This window comes from Somniosus microcephalus, chromosome 4, assembly GCF_052327205.1.
Source record: "Somniosus microcephalus isolate GS21.2 chromosome 4, FLI_Smic_1.0, whole genome shotgun sequence".
Lineage (NCBI taxonomy): Eukaryota > Metazoa > Chordata > Chondrichthyes > Squaliformes > Somniosidae > Somniosus > Somniosus microcephalus.
In genome coordinates this window covers 269,100,718-269,120,289 of record NC_140990.1, presented here as the reverse complement: position 1 = coordinate 269,120,289, position 19,572 = coordinate 269,100,718, and the positions used below count along the sequence as shown (strand labels likewise).

Sequence of the window (19,572 nt, the reverse complement as noted above, 5' to 3'; positions counted from 1 at the left end):
TTCTTCCTCACATTGTTCTATCACCAAGAATTCTTTCTTCCACATTCAATAAATATTCAATTGGTAGATGGAAGGGATCTGGAGAAGACTGGACTAGGCTGATGTGAAGACAGTGGAAAGCAAAGACCTGGAATCATTACTGGGAGAGAGAGCGAGAGAGATTTACTGTGAGGCCAAGCTAGGAGAGCTCTAGTAGACAGCTAGCAGTAAAGCTCCTTTGCCGTTCCTGATAGATGGATGGAGCCAAAATTTGTATTCAAAATTTCAGTTGAAAAAAATTGTTACAGAGTGGGATGATCAGGGAAAAATCTCAAAGCCGCTCGAGGAAGATAACTGCAATCCAAAGCTCAGTAAGTTCAAAGCAGAAGTGAGATCAGGAAGAGGTGAGACATAATAGCAGCCATCATTATTAGAAGAAATAATGTCAAAAGAGGCCTTGTCACAGAGTCATGTGGTTCCCACAGACTAATCAGATCACTAGAAGGCAACACAAACTAAACAAGTCACACTGATAACCAGAAGAGGACACAAACGCAATGTTTTTAATTAAATGGATAAATTAATACTTGTGAACTACAATCGCACTGTTAAAGTGACAAATGATTAAAATATTTTATTTTTTATCATAATTTTATTACTTTGAGACAATTTTTCAAAAGGTGAGTTAGTGTTGATATTGAGGATTTGGTCAATTTAGAATTTATAAATGATTAAATTTGCATGGTCCTGGCCCACTCCTATTTCTCATCTACATGCTGCCCCTCGGCAACATCAACTGAAAACACATCAGGTTCTACATGTACACTGAAAATACCCAGCTCTACTTCATCGCCACCTCTCTGGCACCTCTACTGCCTCTGTACTGTCTGACATACAGTCCTGGATGAGCCAAAATTTCCTCCAATTAAACATTGAGAAGACTGAAGCTGTTGTCTTCGGTCCCTGCCACAAACTCCATTCCCTAGCCACCGATTCCATCCCCCTCCCTGGCCACCCTCTCAGACTGAACCAGACTGTATGCAACCTTGGCATCCTATTTGACCCTGAGCTTCCAACCCCATACCCACTCCATCACAAAGACCATCTACTTCTACCTCTGTAACATTGCCCACCTCCGCCCCTGCCTCAGCACATCTGCTGCTGAAACCCTCATCCATGCTTTTGTTATCTGCAAACTCAACTGTTCCAATGCTCTGCTAGCCAGCCTCCCTTCTTCCACCCTCCATAAACTTAAGCTCATTCAAAACCCTGCTGTCCATATCCTAACTTTCGCCAAGTCCCATTCATCCATCACCCCTTTGTTTGCTGACCTACATTGGCTTCCAGTCCAGCGACGCCTTGATTTTAAAATGCTCATCCTCATGTTCAAATGCCTCTATGGCCCCACTCCTCTCTATCTCTGTAACCTCCTCCAGCCCTATTACAACCCTCCGAGAATTCTGCATTCCTCCAACTCTGGTTTCTTGTGCATCCCCCCTACTCTGGTTTCTTTTGCATCCCCCATTTCCTTCACCCCACCATCTAGGCGCTAAGCTCTGGAATTCTCACCATCTCACCACCTCTCTCCTATTTTACCACGCTCCTTAAAACACACCTCTTTGACCAAGCTTTTGGTTACCTGCCCTAATGTCTCCTTATTTGGGTGTCAATTTTTGTCTGATTATGCTCCTATGAGACGTTTTACTAAGTTACAGGCATTATATAAATGCAAATTGTTGTTGTATTGGTGAAACTGTAGGATCGCTTTCATACTTCACCACGTGAACTGAGTGCAAATAACTTTGGAGTTCACTTCCAGTTTGGAGATCCAATTTATACTGATCGTTCCAAAACTCAAGCTTAGTTCTGGAATTGAAGTTGTTCTGATGACTCTTAATATTCTGCGTCATGACATGTGTGTAATGACGTCACAATGCACAGGTACATGATACTTTCACGAGCAATAATAAACATTTATACATTAACCTCAGGAGGTTCAAGCAATCGTTAGAAGATTTTCCCTTAAGCCTACCCCGCAGGCCGAGCATGTTACTGGAAAGGGGCCACTCCCTAGTGCACCACTGCAGAATCGATCTTTATATATAGATACTAGCTGGGGGGGGTCCAGCGTTGCCAGGGCAGTTTAGAGGGCCGTGCGGTTGATGGCCGGCCGCTGCCGCTCCCCCGCTCTGTGTCTCGGGCCACGCAGTTGACGGCCGCCCGCTGCCGCTCCCCCGCTCTGTGTCTTGGGCCGAGCGGTTGTGAGGCCCGGCCCGAGTGACCCCAACTCACCTCCCGCTCCAGCGAGCCGACGCAGCTGCCCCGCTCGCTGTTGAGGAAAAGCAGGGGAAAAAATGGCGGCGACGTTTAGGGAGGCTGCAGGATTAGGTCCCACCCGTGATGCACCGATTGGTCAACCATCAGGTCACTGAACTGTAGGATTGGTCAACCATCACGTCACTCAACTCTAATGAGCGGTAGGATTGGTCAACCGCAATGAGCGGATTTTTGAACTTTTTTGTATACTGTCCGAACAATTTTTGTCTGACCAAACAGTAAATATGCCTATGACACTCCCCTGATCATCAGCTTTCTTTTGATACAACGTATGTGTAGGTACACTCTATAACTTTTGAGTGTATAGCGGACAGACAGACATACAGACAGACAAACCAACTGCTTTATATATATTAATTAATTAATTATTATTATAGAAGATATGATAGATAGGAATACTACAAATATATACGAGCACAGATTTTTTTTTATTTTCACAATTTATGCAACAGTGTGGACTGTGACTGCTTTCCTTTACAACAACCCCACCCCGTGAAAGTATTGCAGAACGGCTTTAAACATATTCCAGACCGTGGATTAGAGTCCGGTACTTTTTACTGATGTCGTGTAGTAAGGCTGTAATGTTAAAAAAATATATATATATATTCATAATTCAAGATTCTTTCTCCAGCTAAAATAGACTGGGAACCTACTCCCAAGTGTGTATCTACGCCACTCTTTGGTGGCCGTTAGAAGCTAATTGGCCCTTCAGTTTTCCCTTCCGCCTTGTTGGAAAGCACCAGGCTACTGCTCAGCAGCTCCCACGGCAAGATAATTGAGACGGAAACTTGCTGCCTGTGAATTGGAGCACCAGTTGTTATGTCGATTTACTGTACTGTTCTGTGACAAATCATTCAAATAAATTGCTTTGGGAACTGCTCCCCCCCCGCCCCGCCCCCCAGTTTTAAACTTCAATCATTGTTTGGTGAATTTGCTAAATTAAACTTAAAAGATTATTGAAGGTCCGTTATGTAAAAAAGCTCAGGTGTACTTGGTTAATACGTTATTTTCAGACAGGAATGTGCCTTAATTCGTCCAATAAAGCACAAACAGTGCATCTAACATGCATATATTATATGTGTTTAATATATAATTCAAACGGCTAGAACATTAACGTGTCTGTTATGACACAAGTTGCCTTGTGTAGGTCCTTCCACCACGCTGAGGGCAGATGACAATCGTATAACTAATGAGGAAACATTAGACTTGGGGTGACAGCAGCCAGAATGTATTACCTGGAGTCCAGGTGTAAGAACATATATGGGTATATATCCAAGACTGGGTTGTAGGGAAGCACGCAGCTGCCGTTGAAGCTCTGCACCATTTAATGGGGGTACAATGTGCTTCCATACTGTGATCAGAAAGGTGGTAGCAACACACCATATTTAATGGTGAGTTGTGCTGCTCACTATGCCAATCGTGAGGAACTCCTGGTATCTACTGACCACCTACTCATGACTCAAACCCACACTGGTCAGTTGTCTGGTGACTAAGTAATGACGATGCTCCTGGGAGCACATTTTGGGGGGAATCAAGGTGGTTCCAGGATGACACACCTGGTGATAGAACAAAGTCAACCTGCTGTAGCAGACTCAGTAATCTGATACCTGAACCAGATAGGTCAACAGTACTCCATGCCAGTTAACGGTTGACCGCCCGCCTTGCTCGCCAGCAGAATCTAGAAAGTTAGACCTGGACGGCGGACGGAATTCTTCCCCTTCGGTTCTGCAGAACCCTGCAAGCCAATGTCCGAAGAGGTAGGGCGGTACTAGCTGGACAAGCATCAGGAAGCTGTTCTGGTAAGGTGCATGGTTTTAGCTAGTTAAACTCCAGCAGTACCCCATCGCAGACGTGGGGTTCCTATATTTTACTCTGCCAGCTTTGTGCCAAAACTCTCTGATTTGGGGTAAATGAGATGTTGCCCTATGCAAATTGTGCACTTCGTATTAGGCAAACGAAAATCCTGCAGATAGAGGTAGTTTGATTTGAAGTCGCTCAAATATGGTGATGGCTTTATGTGCTTGTTAGAAACATTTGACCAAAAAAAGTATTATGCAGCATGTAGCTGGACTAGTTAGTTAAGAATAACGCTGACTTGCATATTTGGGGAGGGCTGTGGCGATCCACTATACTGATTTAAACCAACTGGAGATTTGTCACACAATATCATGTGTATATTTATTATAACACTGGCACAATCTAACTATAATTGGTCATTATACTGGGGAGGTTAACACCAAAACAGTCGTAATTTTTCCACGATGACGATGTGGTGTATTGGACAATTTGCAAAGGTTTTGGGAGAAATTTTCTTGCATGGTTGCCTCTCTTCGTAACCCAATCCCTTCGTATCATGGGAGACTATTATGTTTTAAATGGAGAAAACCGACCTAATAAGGTACTTGCAGCTAATGGTCTTGCTAATACGTGTTCAAGGGAATTCATTCCCATGATGAGATCACTGGCTTCTGTCGTGTGACAAGTTATGAATAGAATCATCAAGTTCATTATGAACATTCCTAATTTAGTGTCGAATGTACTATCTTACAAACGGTCTAACAATGGACTACCAGATGTCAGGATACAACACATTTTGAAACACTAAATGTAGGAATCGAAGAGGTTAGCTGGTCAGCCCAACCTTTTTACAAATATCCTGATAAAGATATACGCCACGAGGTAGCGTATCTGTTACAGGCACATAACATAGACATGGGGTGTGGAAAGTCACTGTCTGACCGACATTGTGTGTGTTTGCAGGTGTCAGGGTGAGACTATTTCTGCCACTTCCAAAGACCTAGAAATGTTATCCAGCAGTAAGCAACAATCTGATCTAGAAGAGTAAATCGAAATCTCCAAATGATGAACCATGCTGGCAATCTGATGAAACTGACACAAATCACGGTCAGCATTTCCCTTTCCCAGATATGTCGTTATTTTTCAGATTGATTATTACATTAAATCTCTGAGCCTTTCAGTGCTGAAAAGTCAAGCTTCTCCAACTTGACGGGCATTTTTTGGTTATAAAAATTGTCCCAGTTTTGACGGAGTCCCAACCGTTATGAAGATGACTAAACAAACTGGAACGGCTGAAAATCAAAGTTGCCGCATCAATAAATATATTGATCGTGGCCGTTCAAAGATTTAAGCGCCTTAAAATTAAAAAACTGTAGGAAAGGTATCTGAACACTTAGTGAGCAGTCTTGCTCACTGAGTTTATAGTTGTGTTCTCAACATTTAGACATTGCATCGGAGGTGATAGATTTTCTACGATTTAATTTACACGATTTCTACGGATTATGTACGTACTTGTCTAGCAACGCATTTCTCAATACTGTACGCTTATTAGCCAGTGTTAAAAATTCACAGAATTGATGCTTGTTACCGAATAGCAGCAATGCTGCTTCGAAACATAGCAATACCACATGACACGTTAGAGCTGTTAAGCACGTATTTGCTTAAAAATGTAATTTAGCGTCTGAGTAACATCTTGTGAAAGCGTAGATAAGTATGTCATATTATAGGCACACCATATCAGTAAGGAAGTAACCTGAGTGCCGTATCTGACACCACCTAGACTTGTATTAAGCACGTTAATGAGCATAACAAAACGTGTGTTAAGTGATTTTTACATGCAGTTATGGTCTGTGTGTCGTATTCTTGTTGCATTCATCCATTTACTTTGTCTGTGTTTTGAGGGGAGGGGCGAGGGGACCTGGTTATTTTAAGATGCTGCAATTCACAATGAATTATAAATCAACAATTACTGCTTCGCATCAACAATCCTGAGTTAGCAGAAAGTACTTTTGGTTGGTTTTATTTCAAGTTCAATCGAAACAAAGTTTAAAAGGTACCACGTGAAATTAAAATTACAAAAAGGTAACTAATGAATGTACAGTATTTACAAAAATATTAAAAGGGCATCGTGAACCATAAATGTATTTTTTCAAGCTGCCGTTTTTTTGAGTACTGAAGTGGCAACATTTTTCACCGAGACTTGGAACAGCAAAATATCTCCCACATCTTCAAAACACAATTAAGTACACAAGGGTTAAATGAAACACAGACTTTACCTGGTTGCTAATTTTGCGCAATCTGTTCCACTTGGTATTTAGGAATACCGAAAAATGCTTGGGACCAAGAAGTTAAAATCCTCGTAACAAAGCAAGTGATTTCTATTTTTGATTTCTTTTATCTCTACAAAACCTTATCCAGTCACATCATTGAAAAGTAGAATTACCATATTCCCTTAAATGTTATACTTGATATTTAAAGCTATGTATGTTCGTGACCAGAAATATTATGTATATTACCTGGAATACAAATTTATGTTTTGTATTTTAGAATACTCAAAAGCCTGCTGCAGGTAATACTAATATAGGGAAATCGGATTTATTTTGTAACAGACTCCTACAAAAATAAATTTGATGTACATTAATTTGAACATTTAACATCCAATTGCCGTACACAAATGTAATACTCAATTTCCTCTTCTCTACCTGGACATAAATATTTCGTTTCTAATAGATTGCATATATTAGTTAGCACCCCCCATTAGATAAGAATGAGTAGAATCGAAAACGGGAGAAAAAACCATGGTAAAAATGTTCATTCGTAATAAAACAGAATTAGCAGTTAATTTAAATCCAATTTTGAACACGAAAGGTTACCGCAGTCCTCAACGGGATTAAAGATATAAAGAGGCTGTCGGAAACGTGTAATTTATAAGAATTTAACGAATAATTTGAGATACAATTATAGGAATTATTGTTGATTTAAATGTATTTGAGCTCGGATAGTGGAATTCATACGCGGAAATAGCAAATCGGAGCAATGAATAGATCCGACAAGCAAATCGTTGAATAAAGTCCCAAGGATCGAAACATTAAAATTCGTTACAAAAAAAAACGCAATTACCCTTTCAAACGTGCATACTTACACCTTCAACTAATCACGAATATGAGCATCTACCAAGTAAAAAATATTCTGCGTGTAAAAATTTGAGAATATACACACAGTTTAATTATAACATGGTGAAATTTGGGGTACAAATGTATCGCGTAATCTTGTGGGTTTAAAAAGGACAGTAAAAGAATAATCTTTACTATATTGTATAAGTCCCATAATTTTAAATCACATGGCAGCGCGTAAACGCTTTTATGTATTAAAATGTGTATATTAAATTCCATAAGCTAAACAAAGGAATGTATTTTCGTTCGGAAGCATAGAAAATCCACTCCTAACTGTATTTAATAACATTTGATCTAAAACTATCACAACCGCTAATCAAAGATACATTTGAGATTCTGCAAACATGTTACGCTAAATTCGAACTCACCGCAACAATAGTAAACTGTAGGAGGGAATAAAATATTTACAAGGCTACACAAAGATTCCATACTTTTTATTATTTCATTTTCACATGAATGTATACAAACTGGCAAAAAACAAACAGGATCTGTGACAGTCATTTCACAGACTGGAACGGAATGAAAGTATATCCATATACACGCACGGTAATATCTTTACAGAATAGACAAAATTTACATAGCAACCCTGAAACGCGTCATAGCCCACCCCCCACCACCCCCAGCCCCTATTGCAAACAGACCATAAAATACTTCTCTTAGAGGATCATGGCAGCAAATTCGGGAATTAAACTCTGCTAAAAGTCTACGTTTCTACAAAACGAATGCATTAAAACCTTACTCTATAACCCGAGCCATCCGATGGCAAATAACGCAAAAATGCCACTGATCTACCGTTTAAATTAATCTGTACATGTGATTAGATAGAACTGGCTTAGTCCAACTATAAAAGCTGGCCAAATAGGAATTGAATATAAGAAGTTTCCTGTACAGACACGATTTACATATCCAAATTTCAATTTAAATACACGGGGGGGGGGGGGGAAAAGAGAGAAATGTCTGTACAGTTGAACACACGGCTTTTAAACTTCACTGTTTTATAATGATTTATCACATTAAAACACTGACATGGTTTACAAAACACCGGCCTGTGCATCCGAGCCCGGGATTACCAGTGATCACAGGCATCATCATCACCACCACAACCAGAGAGGGGGAGGAAAGGGGGCATCTTTGTGCAGCAAACGGAATTCTCGGTCCGGGCAGCCGGCGTTTGCTGCTGAAAGAGCTCGGAGCAGGTTTGGGTTTTGGCACTTTCCGGGGAGGCCATCAATGTAAACGCTGTTGTCCGCCCGCGAGCCCGGAGGGAGGGAGGCAGGCCGGCCGGTCGGCCGTTAGGTGTGAGAGTAGAAGCCGTAGAAGGCCATCTCCTTGGCGCAGTTTTTCTCGCAGTCTCTCGGGGTCAGCGCCTCGCTCTTGAGGGGAGCCGGGCTCTCGGGGGCGGGGGCCGGGCCGGGGCCAGGCGGGGGCGCGGCATCGGCCGAGATGCGCCTCCTCTTGGCCTGTTCGTAAATGCCCGAGTCCCCGGAGTCGATGGACTTGATGGAAGACGGCGTCTCGATCCAGGCCGAGTCGGCCAGCTCCTTGGCTTTAGCGTCCTCGGCGGCGGCCGCCAGCGGCGAGCGCTCCGAGCCCGGGCCCAGCCCTTCGGCGGCCGCCGCCGCAGCCGCCGCCGCTGCTTCTTCCAGGTACGAGTTGGTGGAGGCGCCGCGGGCCCAGGGCAGCACCGAGCTCGATTTGCACGAGTACTGCGGGCTGCGAGCCCCCCAGCCCGACGGGTCGGGGTAGTAGCCGAGGGGCCGGGTGCCGGCCTGCAGCGGCAGCGCCTTCACCCCCACCCCGTACGACAGGATGGCGTTGCCGGCGAAGTCGGCGTCGTAGGCCGAGAAGTCGAGGCGGTTGTTGGCGGGCTGCTGCAGCGGGGTGACGAACCAGCGCTGAGGGGAGGGCGCGGCCGGCTCCTCGGCCTGCTGCGGCGACAGCAACCCGTTGCTGTGGGGGACGCTCCGCTCGCCACCCCCCGGGCCGCCGCCGCCGCCTCCGTGGTGGAAACGGGCCTTGGCGTAGTTGTTGACGAACTGCTCCTGCAGGAAGGACTGGGTGACGGCGTAGCGGGTGCCTGGCACGATCTGAGAGCGGGGAGAGTCACTCGGAGACGGGGTGAGCCGGTCAACCTCGCAGCCCGTGTAGATCCTAGAAGGGGAGAAAGGAGACAGACTGGAGTAAGGAGTCTGCAGGCGTTCAATCCAAACCCAACTCATCACCATCGCTGTAACATTCCTTCCAGCAAAATATATTTACCGATTCGCACGGGATTTACCGCCCAAGACAAAGTGCAGCCGAGGCTAAAAGTTAACAAGAGCCACACAACCGAAAACATGTAAACAGAACACAGGTTTTTTTATTTCACAACTCAGCGCCCAGCTTGTTGGTCACCTAAAAGACACCCCCAGGCACCGTGAGAGATAAAAAGCGAGTTACCCTTACGCATTCCTATACTAGATGGTGTTTGCTATCAATATCCTCAAGGAAACCACGCAATAAATGCAAAACAAATTGTAATATTGCCTTCTTGCAACTTCAACTCACACATGCCTAACATTATGCAAAATACCGGGTTATTTAAAAGGAAATACGAGATCACTACATCAAAAGCAACCGCTGTAATTTTAATTGGCGACCCATTGAAAAGAGCCCAGGTTTAGAACACCTTGACAGAAAACTGGAGAACTAATGTCCAATTTAAAAATTCATCACAGCATTTAAAACGTAGGTGTGAACGGAACGCCACTCCGACCATTCAGCAGATTTCTTACAAGTTTAAAAAAAGCACAAACTTACGTATCATAGTTATCTCTAAATCCTTTGGCAAAGGGATTGTGGTCTATTTTCAACTGTGTGATCTGTTTTAAAAAAAGAAATCCCTGATTTCAAGAGAAATGCATCTCAAAAGGTTTGTTTCAAGCAATCAATCACTCGGTTTCTTAGGAACCAAACTATATACAGACAGCTTCGTAAAATATTAATGTAAATCGCGTCGAAAAAGTCACTCCTTTATATAAAGAAAGTTAAATTTGTGGAATACAGTTGGTGCTACCAAGGTTGTAGTCATTACAGGCTTGGTTCCGAGCCGGATTCTATCCCATAACTCAAACTGTGACAATGAATGTAGAATTTGAGATACATATTTTATAAATGATCAGAAATATTAAAATTTCAAGAAGCTGTTTTTAAAAAGTACTATCGACAATACCATGAAACATTCGACGCTACACAGTATTAAATGTCGTTCAATGTTCGACGCCTTTTGATTAAATAGGTTTTTAAATGTGTATTAAAAAGGGAGGTCTCGCTAAAATGTTCGTGAAAAATGTAAGAATTGTACACCACCATTGAAACAAAGAGCTGAACAATTAGATCCTATACTTTGCATTTCCAGTTAACTCCTTACATCTGTATTCTGATATGCTGTAACTGCTATGAACTGAGTCTCTGGGAAGGTGAAGGTCTGAACCCTGCCGGGTTGGTTCGAATCCTCAGCTCCATCCTCATTCACTTCAACTACATGTAGCCGAGGCTGGTATTTATGTAGAGACTGTAGAACCACCATCTGTCAGGAAAACGACATGGAAATGCTTTACTTTTCTCTGTCTTTTTAAACCCACAGCCAGCTAAGCAAACTCAGTTACTGTCCATATATTTTAGCTATTAAACGGTCATATAACATCTCGTCGAAACTAGCACTCATGTAGCAAGGACTCTAAACTCACCGGTTAATTGATTGTATTTTTTTTTTTAATCTTGATTTATCAACGGAATTCATTAAAACACACGCACAAAAAAAATCGGAATTTCATCAAAATACGTCCGTTACCTGACCGTTGTTGTTTGATGCTCCCTTGTTATTGGTTAGTTTTAATTTTCCAAAGGAAATTTCTTGTCTCATCCAGTGAGCGCCTGTGTTTGGCGAATCTGGGTGCATGTAGATCCTGTTGCCTATAGAAGACATCCAGGAGATAGAGATACACATACACAATCCATTAATAGACTGTCTCCTCTAATCTGGGACGCTATATCGCAAAACAGTAAACACGTAATCCGCAGCAGGTTTGGTTTTTAAGATAATTGAAGAAAACAGGACAACTCTGGGAAGCACTTACCGAAATAATTGTGATTCAACAATTAAATAGTCCCAATCACTGACCTAAAGGAGGACAGATTGCTGGAAAAACTTGCCTTGTACATTGGTATCCGCTTTTCCACAAGGAACCCATTTCCCTCCCTGGAATCGCCAGTGATTGGGATCGGCCAGAATTATGTCAACAAAGATGTTGTAATGTGCAGTCGGGTCCAGACCAGAGATGTTAAAACTCAAAAATGGAAACATCCGCCTGAAACAGAAGTAGCGAGACTTATTCAAGAGAAATAAAATCAGATAGACATTAAAATACGGTGTGTTTAGGTTCGATTGGGTCAGGGTATGTACCATCAATTCACTCGCTACATTTTTCTGTGTAGTCCAGTTTCTTAAAATTTTAACTTAAAAGCATATGGAAGTATTAAGTAAAGTGAGATGCCAGAATGAAATCCCTGTTCTAAAGTTGCTGCAAATACAAGTTTCCTTGTAAAGTTGCATTAACAGGTACATTTAACTATTTGAATACGCATGCATTTTGGAAACTATGGGAGCCTTTCGCTTAGACTATAAGCAGATAATTTGTACACAACACAAATGATCACAATTTCTCACTCCAGTCAGAGATATCCGGCCTTTAGAAACTCGATTTGCCATTTCTACCATCCCAAAGAAATAGACATGGCGTTATGTCTCCCAAGTAGCCTGTATTTTGATTTAATTCTCGTCACTTTGCAGTTGGGAAGCGTTCGCTCTTCCGTCTTACCTAGAATGGTGAAAGTACGTGGCTTTGAGAACGAAAAAGGTCCACTTACCTGCCTTGCTTAGTGATGATCATTTCCGTTTGATGCCTGTGGAATTTAAGCCACAGCGGCCTATTACACAAGTACACCTGGGCTTTGCCGGGAACCAGTCCTGGCTGACCAGAAGAGAATTGATAGAAAGGTCCTCCCTGGTAGCTGTGTCCATACTGTTGAGGGTAAGGGTAACCAGTGGCCGGATAGCCTTGGGGAGAAGAATTGGACAGAATGCTATTGTAGGCTCCATTTGTGATCACAGGATGGTGAGCCATATACCTGCTCGGACTGCTAATGGAAAAAGCAGGATGTGTTGGTCCATGCTGGCCAGTGTAAGGAAACATAGCACTGGGAGCAGTCGGTTGCTGTGGTTGGCTCGATTGTGACAGGAGATATCTGTCTGCCGCTGATCCATCGAAATTATGACGAATTTCAGAGACCCCGTCCAAAACAGGAGAGAGCTTGCTTCTCTGGACGTCCCCCGACGCGTCCTTGGAGTCAGGAAAATTGTCTGCCTCTGATTGATTCGTCATCCCCCTGGTAATTTTTTTCAGAGGTGAACTTCTTTCGAGGTTGTCACTGGCCGAGATGATGGGATCGTGCAAAGCAAGCTCACTGTTGGGATAAGTGCTGTTCACATTCAGAAATTTCTTAGAGAGCATTATAGATGACGATAAGCAGTGCTCCAACTGCATAGCTAAATAAGCAAGCACTTCACCCTATAGAAACACTCAACAGCAGATGCAAAAACCCAACCCGCTTGAAAGCAATTCTTTAAGCACTCTCACAAAGGCTTGTACTAGTTTTTTCCCCCAAAAGCGATTGGCCAATTGACACTTTGCAGTAGTAACGAAGGACTCACTTTTGATCTTCCCGGTTGCACAGCTAATGAAACGGCGCTTGCTATTGGTTAACTGCTGACAGTAATTTAATTAGACAGACATTAATTAGGATAATCACCTGAGTCCTAATGGCAATGATGGCAAATTGCAAGATGATCTCATTTTAGAAAGACAGTCTGCGTGTTACTAACAAGGAACCTTCCCTCCCCCTGTTTTTGGACAGTATTACAGCCAGGAAGAGTCTATGGATACAATCGGGCTAAATGGTAAAGAATAAGAGTCCCTTAAATTGTTTCGGAGTTTGCTTTTAAACATCTGTGTTGCCGAAACACTGATTATTTAAAGATCAGACAACAAAAACTAGTTAAGTGACCCAGACCAGTTGCAGGAAAAAGTATTCAACTATAAATAGGGGAACAGTCACTCATTTGAAGTGTGGTGCTCTCGCAATTCAACAATATCACAGTCGTGTCCTTTTTGTGATCTGATGTTCAAACTATTTTGTGTACAATAGTTTACGATAGTACTTCAATATTACATGTCACATTAGCTAATGTGTATTTCAGGAGGTCGCCGTTGAAATATTTAGGACTTGCATAAAGCATCTTGATGCCTTTGGGGTATCTTTTAGTGGTCCTGTGATTTTAAAAAAATCCTCGTTTTTTGTGAAGCGCAAAAATATAAGACTAGCACCAACTGCACAATTTTACTATTTTCAAAAACATTTATTTTTTAATTCGCACTTCAAAAAGTTATATCAAACAGCATAATGTGAACAAATCGTAAGAGATTGAGCAAATATGTAATATTAATGAGTCACGGTTTTCAGTACATGGAGAACATTCTGATCTTTTAAATATTAAGTAACTGTGAAGTTACAAAATAATGCTTAAATGTAAAGAACTGAATAAATTTTACAAGTGTGCTCGGTTCATTTCCTTTCTAATGACCTGGGAAAAGCACTGGGAATAAAGTTGTTATACCCGATGCATCCTCGAGACGGCTACTTCAGGGTTGCATCGTTAAAGAAGAAACGTTACGCTTTCACGGCGGTTTTGAACAGACATCGCTAAAGTAGTTCAGAATAGTACTTGCACATGGCGATAGTTATCAATAGCAACTGGCAAAACGTATTCATAATTACACCTTGCAAATCATTAGTTAATTTGCATATGAGGGATTTAGGCTGTTTTAAGAATGTCCCATTTATACTCCACTTATAAACTGTCAGCCATCACACGACTTCAATTAACCTTAGTACAAAGCATCATTGGTGTGAGATTTTTAATCTACAGTAACTATACCAAATTACCCATTTATAAATTATATTAAACTGAATTTTCAAATTCATAAAATTACAAAGCAGGTATAAAAATATTTGGTGCATGTCAGCTTTGCTATAAGATGAAGTGAATGTGATTGTCTATGTTTTACTAAATATTATTGCTTCAATTTGCATATGTGTTTTCTGCCCTTCTGTAAGTTGGATGCCTTGCAGTCAATGAAAATGGCCTTTTTACAATTATTCCTCGCGAATAACAGAATTCCCCTGTGATGTTCCGCACCACAGCTTGAAAAGGACCAATTATTTTTCTGTGTGAAAGAACCAGTGATATGGTGGACACTGACAGTTTTTATCGCTAAAAACTGCTCGACTGAAATGGTACTTGAAATTGCATTCCAGGTTCACTAGCTCCACTATGAGCTTTATTTTCCTACTCGAGTGGAAATGTAGTTTTTACAAGCACTTAAATTAGCATTGTTAAATTAGTAACTATGCAAGCCACAACTTATTTCTAAGATGAAAAGCAGCTACAAAGATTGAAAAATAGTGACTAAATGATATAGAAATCAATGGTCGACACACAAAATGGAATTCAGTATTTAGGGGTTTTATTGAGAAACTAAATATATCTACACAACTGGTGGCCGTGCTGGTGATCCTGTATCAATACCACTCGAAGTTCCATATTCGAAATTTGGATCGCCGTCATAATTCCTATGGCATTAAATTCATGTCAGGGGTGAGTTTAAAAGTAACTTTGTTCAGGCCCACTATATCCCAGAGACCCGCCACACTTGTCCCATAAACTCCATCGGTTACCCCATACCATTTTAAAATAAAAAGTGAAGGATACCGTACTCTCGTAAATCACCAAACACCTAGGAATAATTCAACGTGATTTCTTGTCAATTGTTTTTTTTTGGCGTTTAAAATGTTTACATTATACAAATGCATACATTGCAACTTAAACCCGAGTGATTAAAACAATTCAGCAAACATACCAGTCAGGGAAGAGCAATGGGTTTAAGTGAATTTGAGAATTTCTATAAGTAGGATTTGCTGCCATGTGTCTACTTGGCTCATGTTACAAGTTAAATTTTTGTATTACACTATTATCTCTCGCATATTATACCATGTCTTTAGGGTTTTTGTTTTATATCAAAGCATATACAATCATTACGAATAACTACATAGTCGCAATAAAAACGATTGGAAGATTTTGTTTACCTAAGATGTACAGCCTTTTGTTTAAGATCAGAAATGTCACCATAAATCTAGAATAAATATGGTCGATTGATTTTTCAACAACACTATAATACTGCATGAAGATTTGTACTACTGAGGTTTCCATCCCATGTTCAGAACACTATTGCTGCTGAGCTCCCTATCAATATCGGAAAAAATCCACCAGCTGGAGAGTTGAAGACTGAATACTCTTTTTTTTCTTGATTACTGAAAAACTTTGAAGAGACGAACCCGACGACGTCCTCATCCAAAAATAGCAGGCTGCATCTTAGGATGTTATTACAAGATTTTTGAAAACAATTCTTCAAACAGTGGAGTCAAAAGTCAAATTTCTCGTAAGTAGTTTCAGAAACACGACCATATAGATTTTCAACGTTAAAAGCACCGGCGAATGGATTATTATGCAAAACGCAAAATTGCATCCTCACTGAAGTTGTCTCATTTTACCTCCGACTTGTGGCTTTTACTCCAGTAAAAAACCCTTTGACATTATGGCTAATGTGGCGATACCTAGCGCACTATATTATAAAAAATTGTCTACATCCTTTTTGGAGTTGAATTTCAATTACAGATGGCTATATTTGTTCCTTTTTCCAGGACGAAATAGTACGGTTAATATCGGAATAATTAAGTGTTTAGATCATTCAGGAATGCGACCCATCCCAAGTGTGAGAGACTTGTAACTCAAAGACAAATTTAAAACGGAGTGTTTCTCTAGAATTTTTTTCCTTAAAATATAAATCCACCAACCTGTTACAAATAAGTGGTACAATCAATTTTAAAATATGATTATCTGTAATGAATTTGAAGTATCGTAGTTCAACACTGCCAATCATTGGAAGTTATGGCTGGATTGTATCAAGGTTAATCATAACAGATAACATTTTCCAAAAAAAATCTTGTGCGCCTCTTATTCATGAATTAGTGGGTTAATGTACCTTAACGTTCTCTGTGCCAAGCAGTTGGTTGAGAAATGTCATTCTTCACAGACGAGATTCTAGTTTGACCTTAGCATCTGCCATATTCACAGCTACGACCCTAGAGGTGTTAGACATGTGCTACCTCTGCAGCGCTGAACAGCTCTTAATAAACAAGGAAGGATCAGAGAAATGTATAACTGCTTTTGTGTGTCTAGTTGAGGTTTTGCGCTTTAAAAACCCTGCAGCACATCATTTTGAAGTCTTCATAAATGACGGAATCCGTTTTAGATAGAACAAATCTGATTTTCGTGACATTGAAGAGGTACCATACAAATACAAAGATAGATTAACTTTTTTATTTTATTAATAGTTTGAGATCTACCAAAGGAAAATTACATTAATAAAAATATCGAAATCAAACTTGGACAATGGTTTAAACTTAGTTTTAAAAAAAAAAGGAAAAATAAGACTGAAATAGATCTGTTCTAAACAACTGATTCAAAAGCAACAACAATGACAGGTACTGCACCGTTGATAGCATCTAAGACTAACGGTGCCGAATGTCGATGCTTTTGATAAGTAAAGTCTTTAGCAGCCTCAGCATTACAAGTCATCGAATATAAACTACACAATCCAAAAAAGAAAATATAACAGAATGCATTAATACTTTGTAGTATTACAGTTCACTATTTAAATACAACTGTATCCAACATGGCTGCTAGGCACTGCACAATATTTGAAGTCATCACTACATCCACATGCTCTTCCAAATGGCGTTTTGGATCCTGTGAAACAATCAGGATACAAGCTATTAATAGGTCATTTTCCAAGCAAGGCAATAATTTTGTGAAAATATCCTATGTAGATTCTCACTTTTTTTGTAGCATTCACATTCTTAGGTACTCTATTTATAATGACATCTATAACCGGCCATTATAGTGTCTATTTTCCAGTAACATGTTAGTAGTCCAGCTTTAAACAATGTAACTGAAAATGTTTTACAGTTTTTAAAAACAAAGCAATTACAAGGTATAAAACTAAGGCCCTTTAACTTGAACATTCCTGATTAGAAAATGAAATCATTTCTGTATAATATTCATACTTCAAGACTACAGAACACATCTCAGACAGTAGCCCAGAGGAGGGATTCAAATGATAGTCCCCGAAATTCCCAGACTGGATTACAGTTTAGAATTCACTGAAGGGTGTCAGCTATTAATGTTCTAGATCATTATTTTTCCCTCTTGCACAACAACTTGTTTATTTGGTACCTTACCTGCAGGCTGGTGTGATGAGCTATTCTGATCTACTGTTTTTTCCTGTGGTAAAAGTACTTAGGAACCATTTTGTTGTGGTTTCTGTTCTGTTACTATTGTCCACAATAAAGATCGTGATATATCTAGTATAATATGACCAAGTTATTTTATATAGTGAGTTACAGGGATGGAAGGAAATATATACAAAACACCTGATCCAAATTTTTGAAGCTATATTCCTGAAATTGTATCTTTATGTTGACGGTATCTTTATGTTGACGGTGCAAGTTTTTTTTATTGCATCTTTCTACTTTTGCAAACAATCATAACGTCACTGATGCATTGTCTACCGTTAGACGTCCTCACTCCTGCTGTTCAATCACCTGAAAAATGTTACTTTTCACAAAATACAAAGATAATATACAAATCTATTTATATAAATATTTTAAGAGTGTGTTACTTTATTGTAGATATCACAATTCAAGGCATCACAAAAATGCATGTTTCTTTTCTGCCCTCAAACTGGAAATTTAGTAGTACATAGAAATCTGCAAAGCTCCTTTACCAAAGATCAATTGATTGACCTAAGCAATTATCATGACCAGTGGAGGAGCAAAAAGAGACCAGTGTGTGTGGCGTTTAGTCCCAGCAGGAGTGACAGGAACATATGTACTGAAAGCTTATTTATTTTATTATATTTTGATTTTAATTAACTTAATTTTTGCTGCTCATTACTAGGGACTGTTTAAACTTGTTTATTTGGTACCTTACCTGTGGGCTGGTGTGAGCTATTCTGATCTATTGTTTTTTCCTGTGGTAATTGGGCTATTGCACAAGTTATCACAATATAAATTTGAGTTTACTAGTGAGAGATTAGTGGACTGTGAAAGGGCATTTGAGTCTGGAGTTCAGCCTCGAGGTATAGTTTTTCTAAAATTATATTTGAGGGGTTGGAGTATAATATTTGAGTTGGTGTGTATGATCCTAATAAACTGTTGAGGAAAAAAAAGAGTTTGATTAGGGAGGTGGGAGGGAAACAGTTGAAACTTGTGTTGTGTGGTGTCTGCAAGTTGTAGGAGGTCCTGGATGTTTCTGCTGTCCTGGATGATCACACGTTCAGAAAGTCTCCTCGACTGTTTGTGCTCAAGCTCAAGGTTTCTGAACTTCAGGAGCAGCTGACAACACTGACACAATGAAGGTTGAAGGATTCCTGGAATGCACATTCCATGAGATGGTCACGACGCAGGCAGAATAAGTTAGTCAGGAAGGGAAGCGAGTAACCATCCATCAGGGTAGGAAGTCGAAACAGAAAACAGTGCAGGAATCCCGAAAGCTGAAAATTCAGTACTGAATACCTGTGACAATGACAACTCGGAGGAGCGCAACCTTAAAGAAAACTACAACACCAAAGAGCAAGTGCAAAAAATTTTGGGGATGGAAAGCGAACAGCTAGAAGTCATGGTTCATAGAATTACATAGAATTTACAGCACAGAAACAGGCCATTCAGCCCAACTGATCTATGCTGGTGTTTATACTCCACAAGAGTCTCCTCCCACTCTAATTACCTCTTTCCCCCTGCCCCCATATTCCTCTATTTCCTTCTCCCTCGTGTAAGCATTGAGCCTCCCCTTAAATACATCAATGTTATCTGCTTCAACCACTCCATGTGGCAGCGAGTTCCACATTCTCACCACCCTGTCTTGGGTGCCAGCCTTGGCTCAGTGGTAGCACTCTCGCCTCAGTCAGAAGCCTGTGGGTTCGTCCCACTCCAAAAACTTAAGCACATTATCTAGGTTTGACACTTCAGAGCAGCACTGAGGGAGTGCTGCACTGTCAGAGGAGCAGTC

General features: G+C 40.6%; 2 protein-coding genes across 4 annotated transcripts in view; both read right to left on the bottom strand.

Annotated features, from left to right (window-relative positions):
• Positions 1 to 7,705: 7,705 nt before the first annotated feature.
• tbr1b (T-box brain transcription factor 1b) lies at positions 7,706 to 16,712 on the bottom strand. The gene is made up of 6 exons (XM_085986410.1): positions 12,195 to 16,712; positions 11,481 to 11,635; positions 11,119 to 11,240; positions 10,696 to 10,854; positions 10,086 to 10,147; positions 7,706 to 9,437 (listed from the first exon to the last, which is right to left on the bottom strand). The coding sequence occupies exons 1-6, from the start codon at positions 12,869 to 12,871 to the stop codon at positions 8,579 to 8,581; spliced, it is 2,034 nt and encodes a 677-aa protein (XP_085842536.1). The 5' UTR covers positions 12,872 to 16,712; the 3' UTR covers positions 7,706 to 8,578.
• A 98-nt stretch (positions 16,713 to 16,810) lies between these two features.
• Positions 16,811 to 19,572, bottom strand: part of psmd14 (proteasome 26S subunit, non-ATPase 14) — a 115,263-nt gene continuing 112,501 nt past the window's right edge. For all 3 annotated transcript variants that reach the window (XM_085986412.1, XM_085986413.1, XM_085986411.1), the window contains exon 11: positions 16,811 to 17,253. In XM_085986412.1, coding sequence (XP_085842538.1) covers positions 17,155 to 17,253 — 99 coding nt within the window. In that variant the 3' untranslated portion in view covers positions 16,811 to 17,154. The remainder of the gene's footprint in view (positions 17,254 to 19,572) is intronic.

Coding starts and splice junctions, on each gene's coding strand:
- tbr1b (XM_085986410.1), bottom strand. CDS start 12,871: ATGCAGTTGGAGCACTGCTTATCGTCATCTATAATGCTCTCTAAGAAA. Junction 11,241..11,480: donor AGCGGATACCAATGTACAAG/GCAAGTTTTTCC, acceptor TGTCTTCTATAG/GCAACAGGATCTACATGCAC. Junction 10,148..10,695: donor CAGCATATCAGAATACAGAT/GTAAGGAGTTAA, acceptor TTTTTAAAACAG/ATCACACAGTTGAAAATAGA.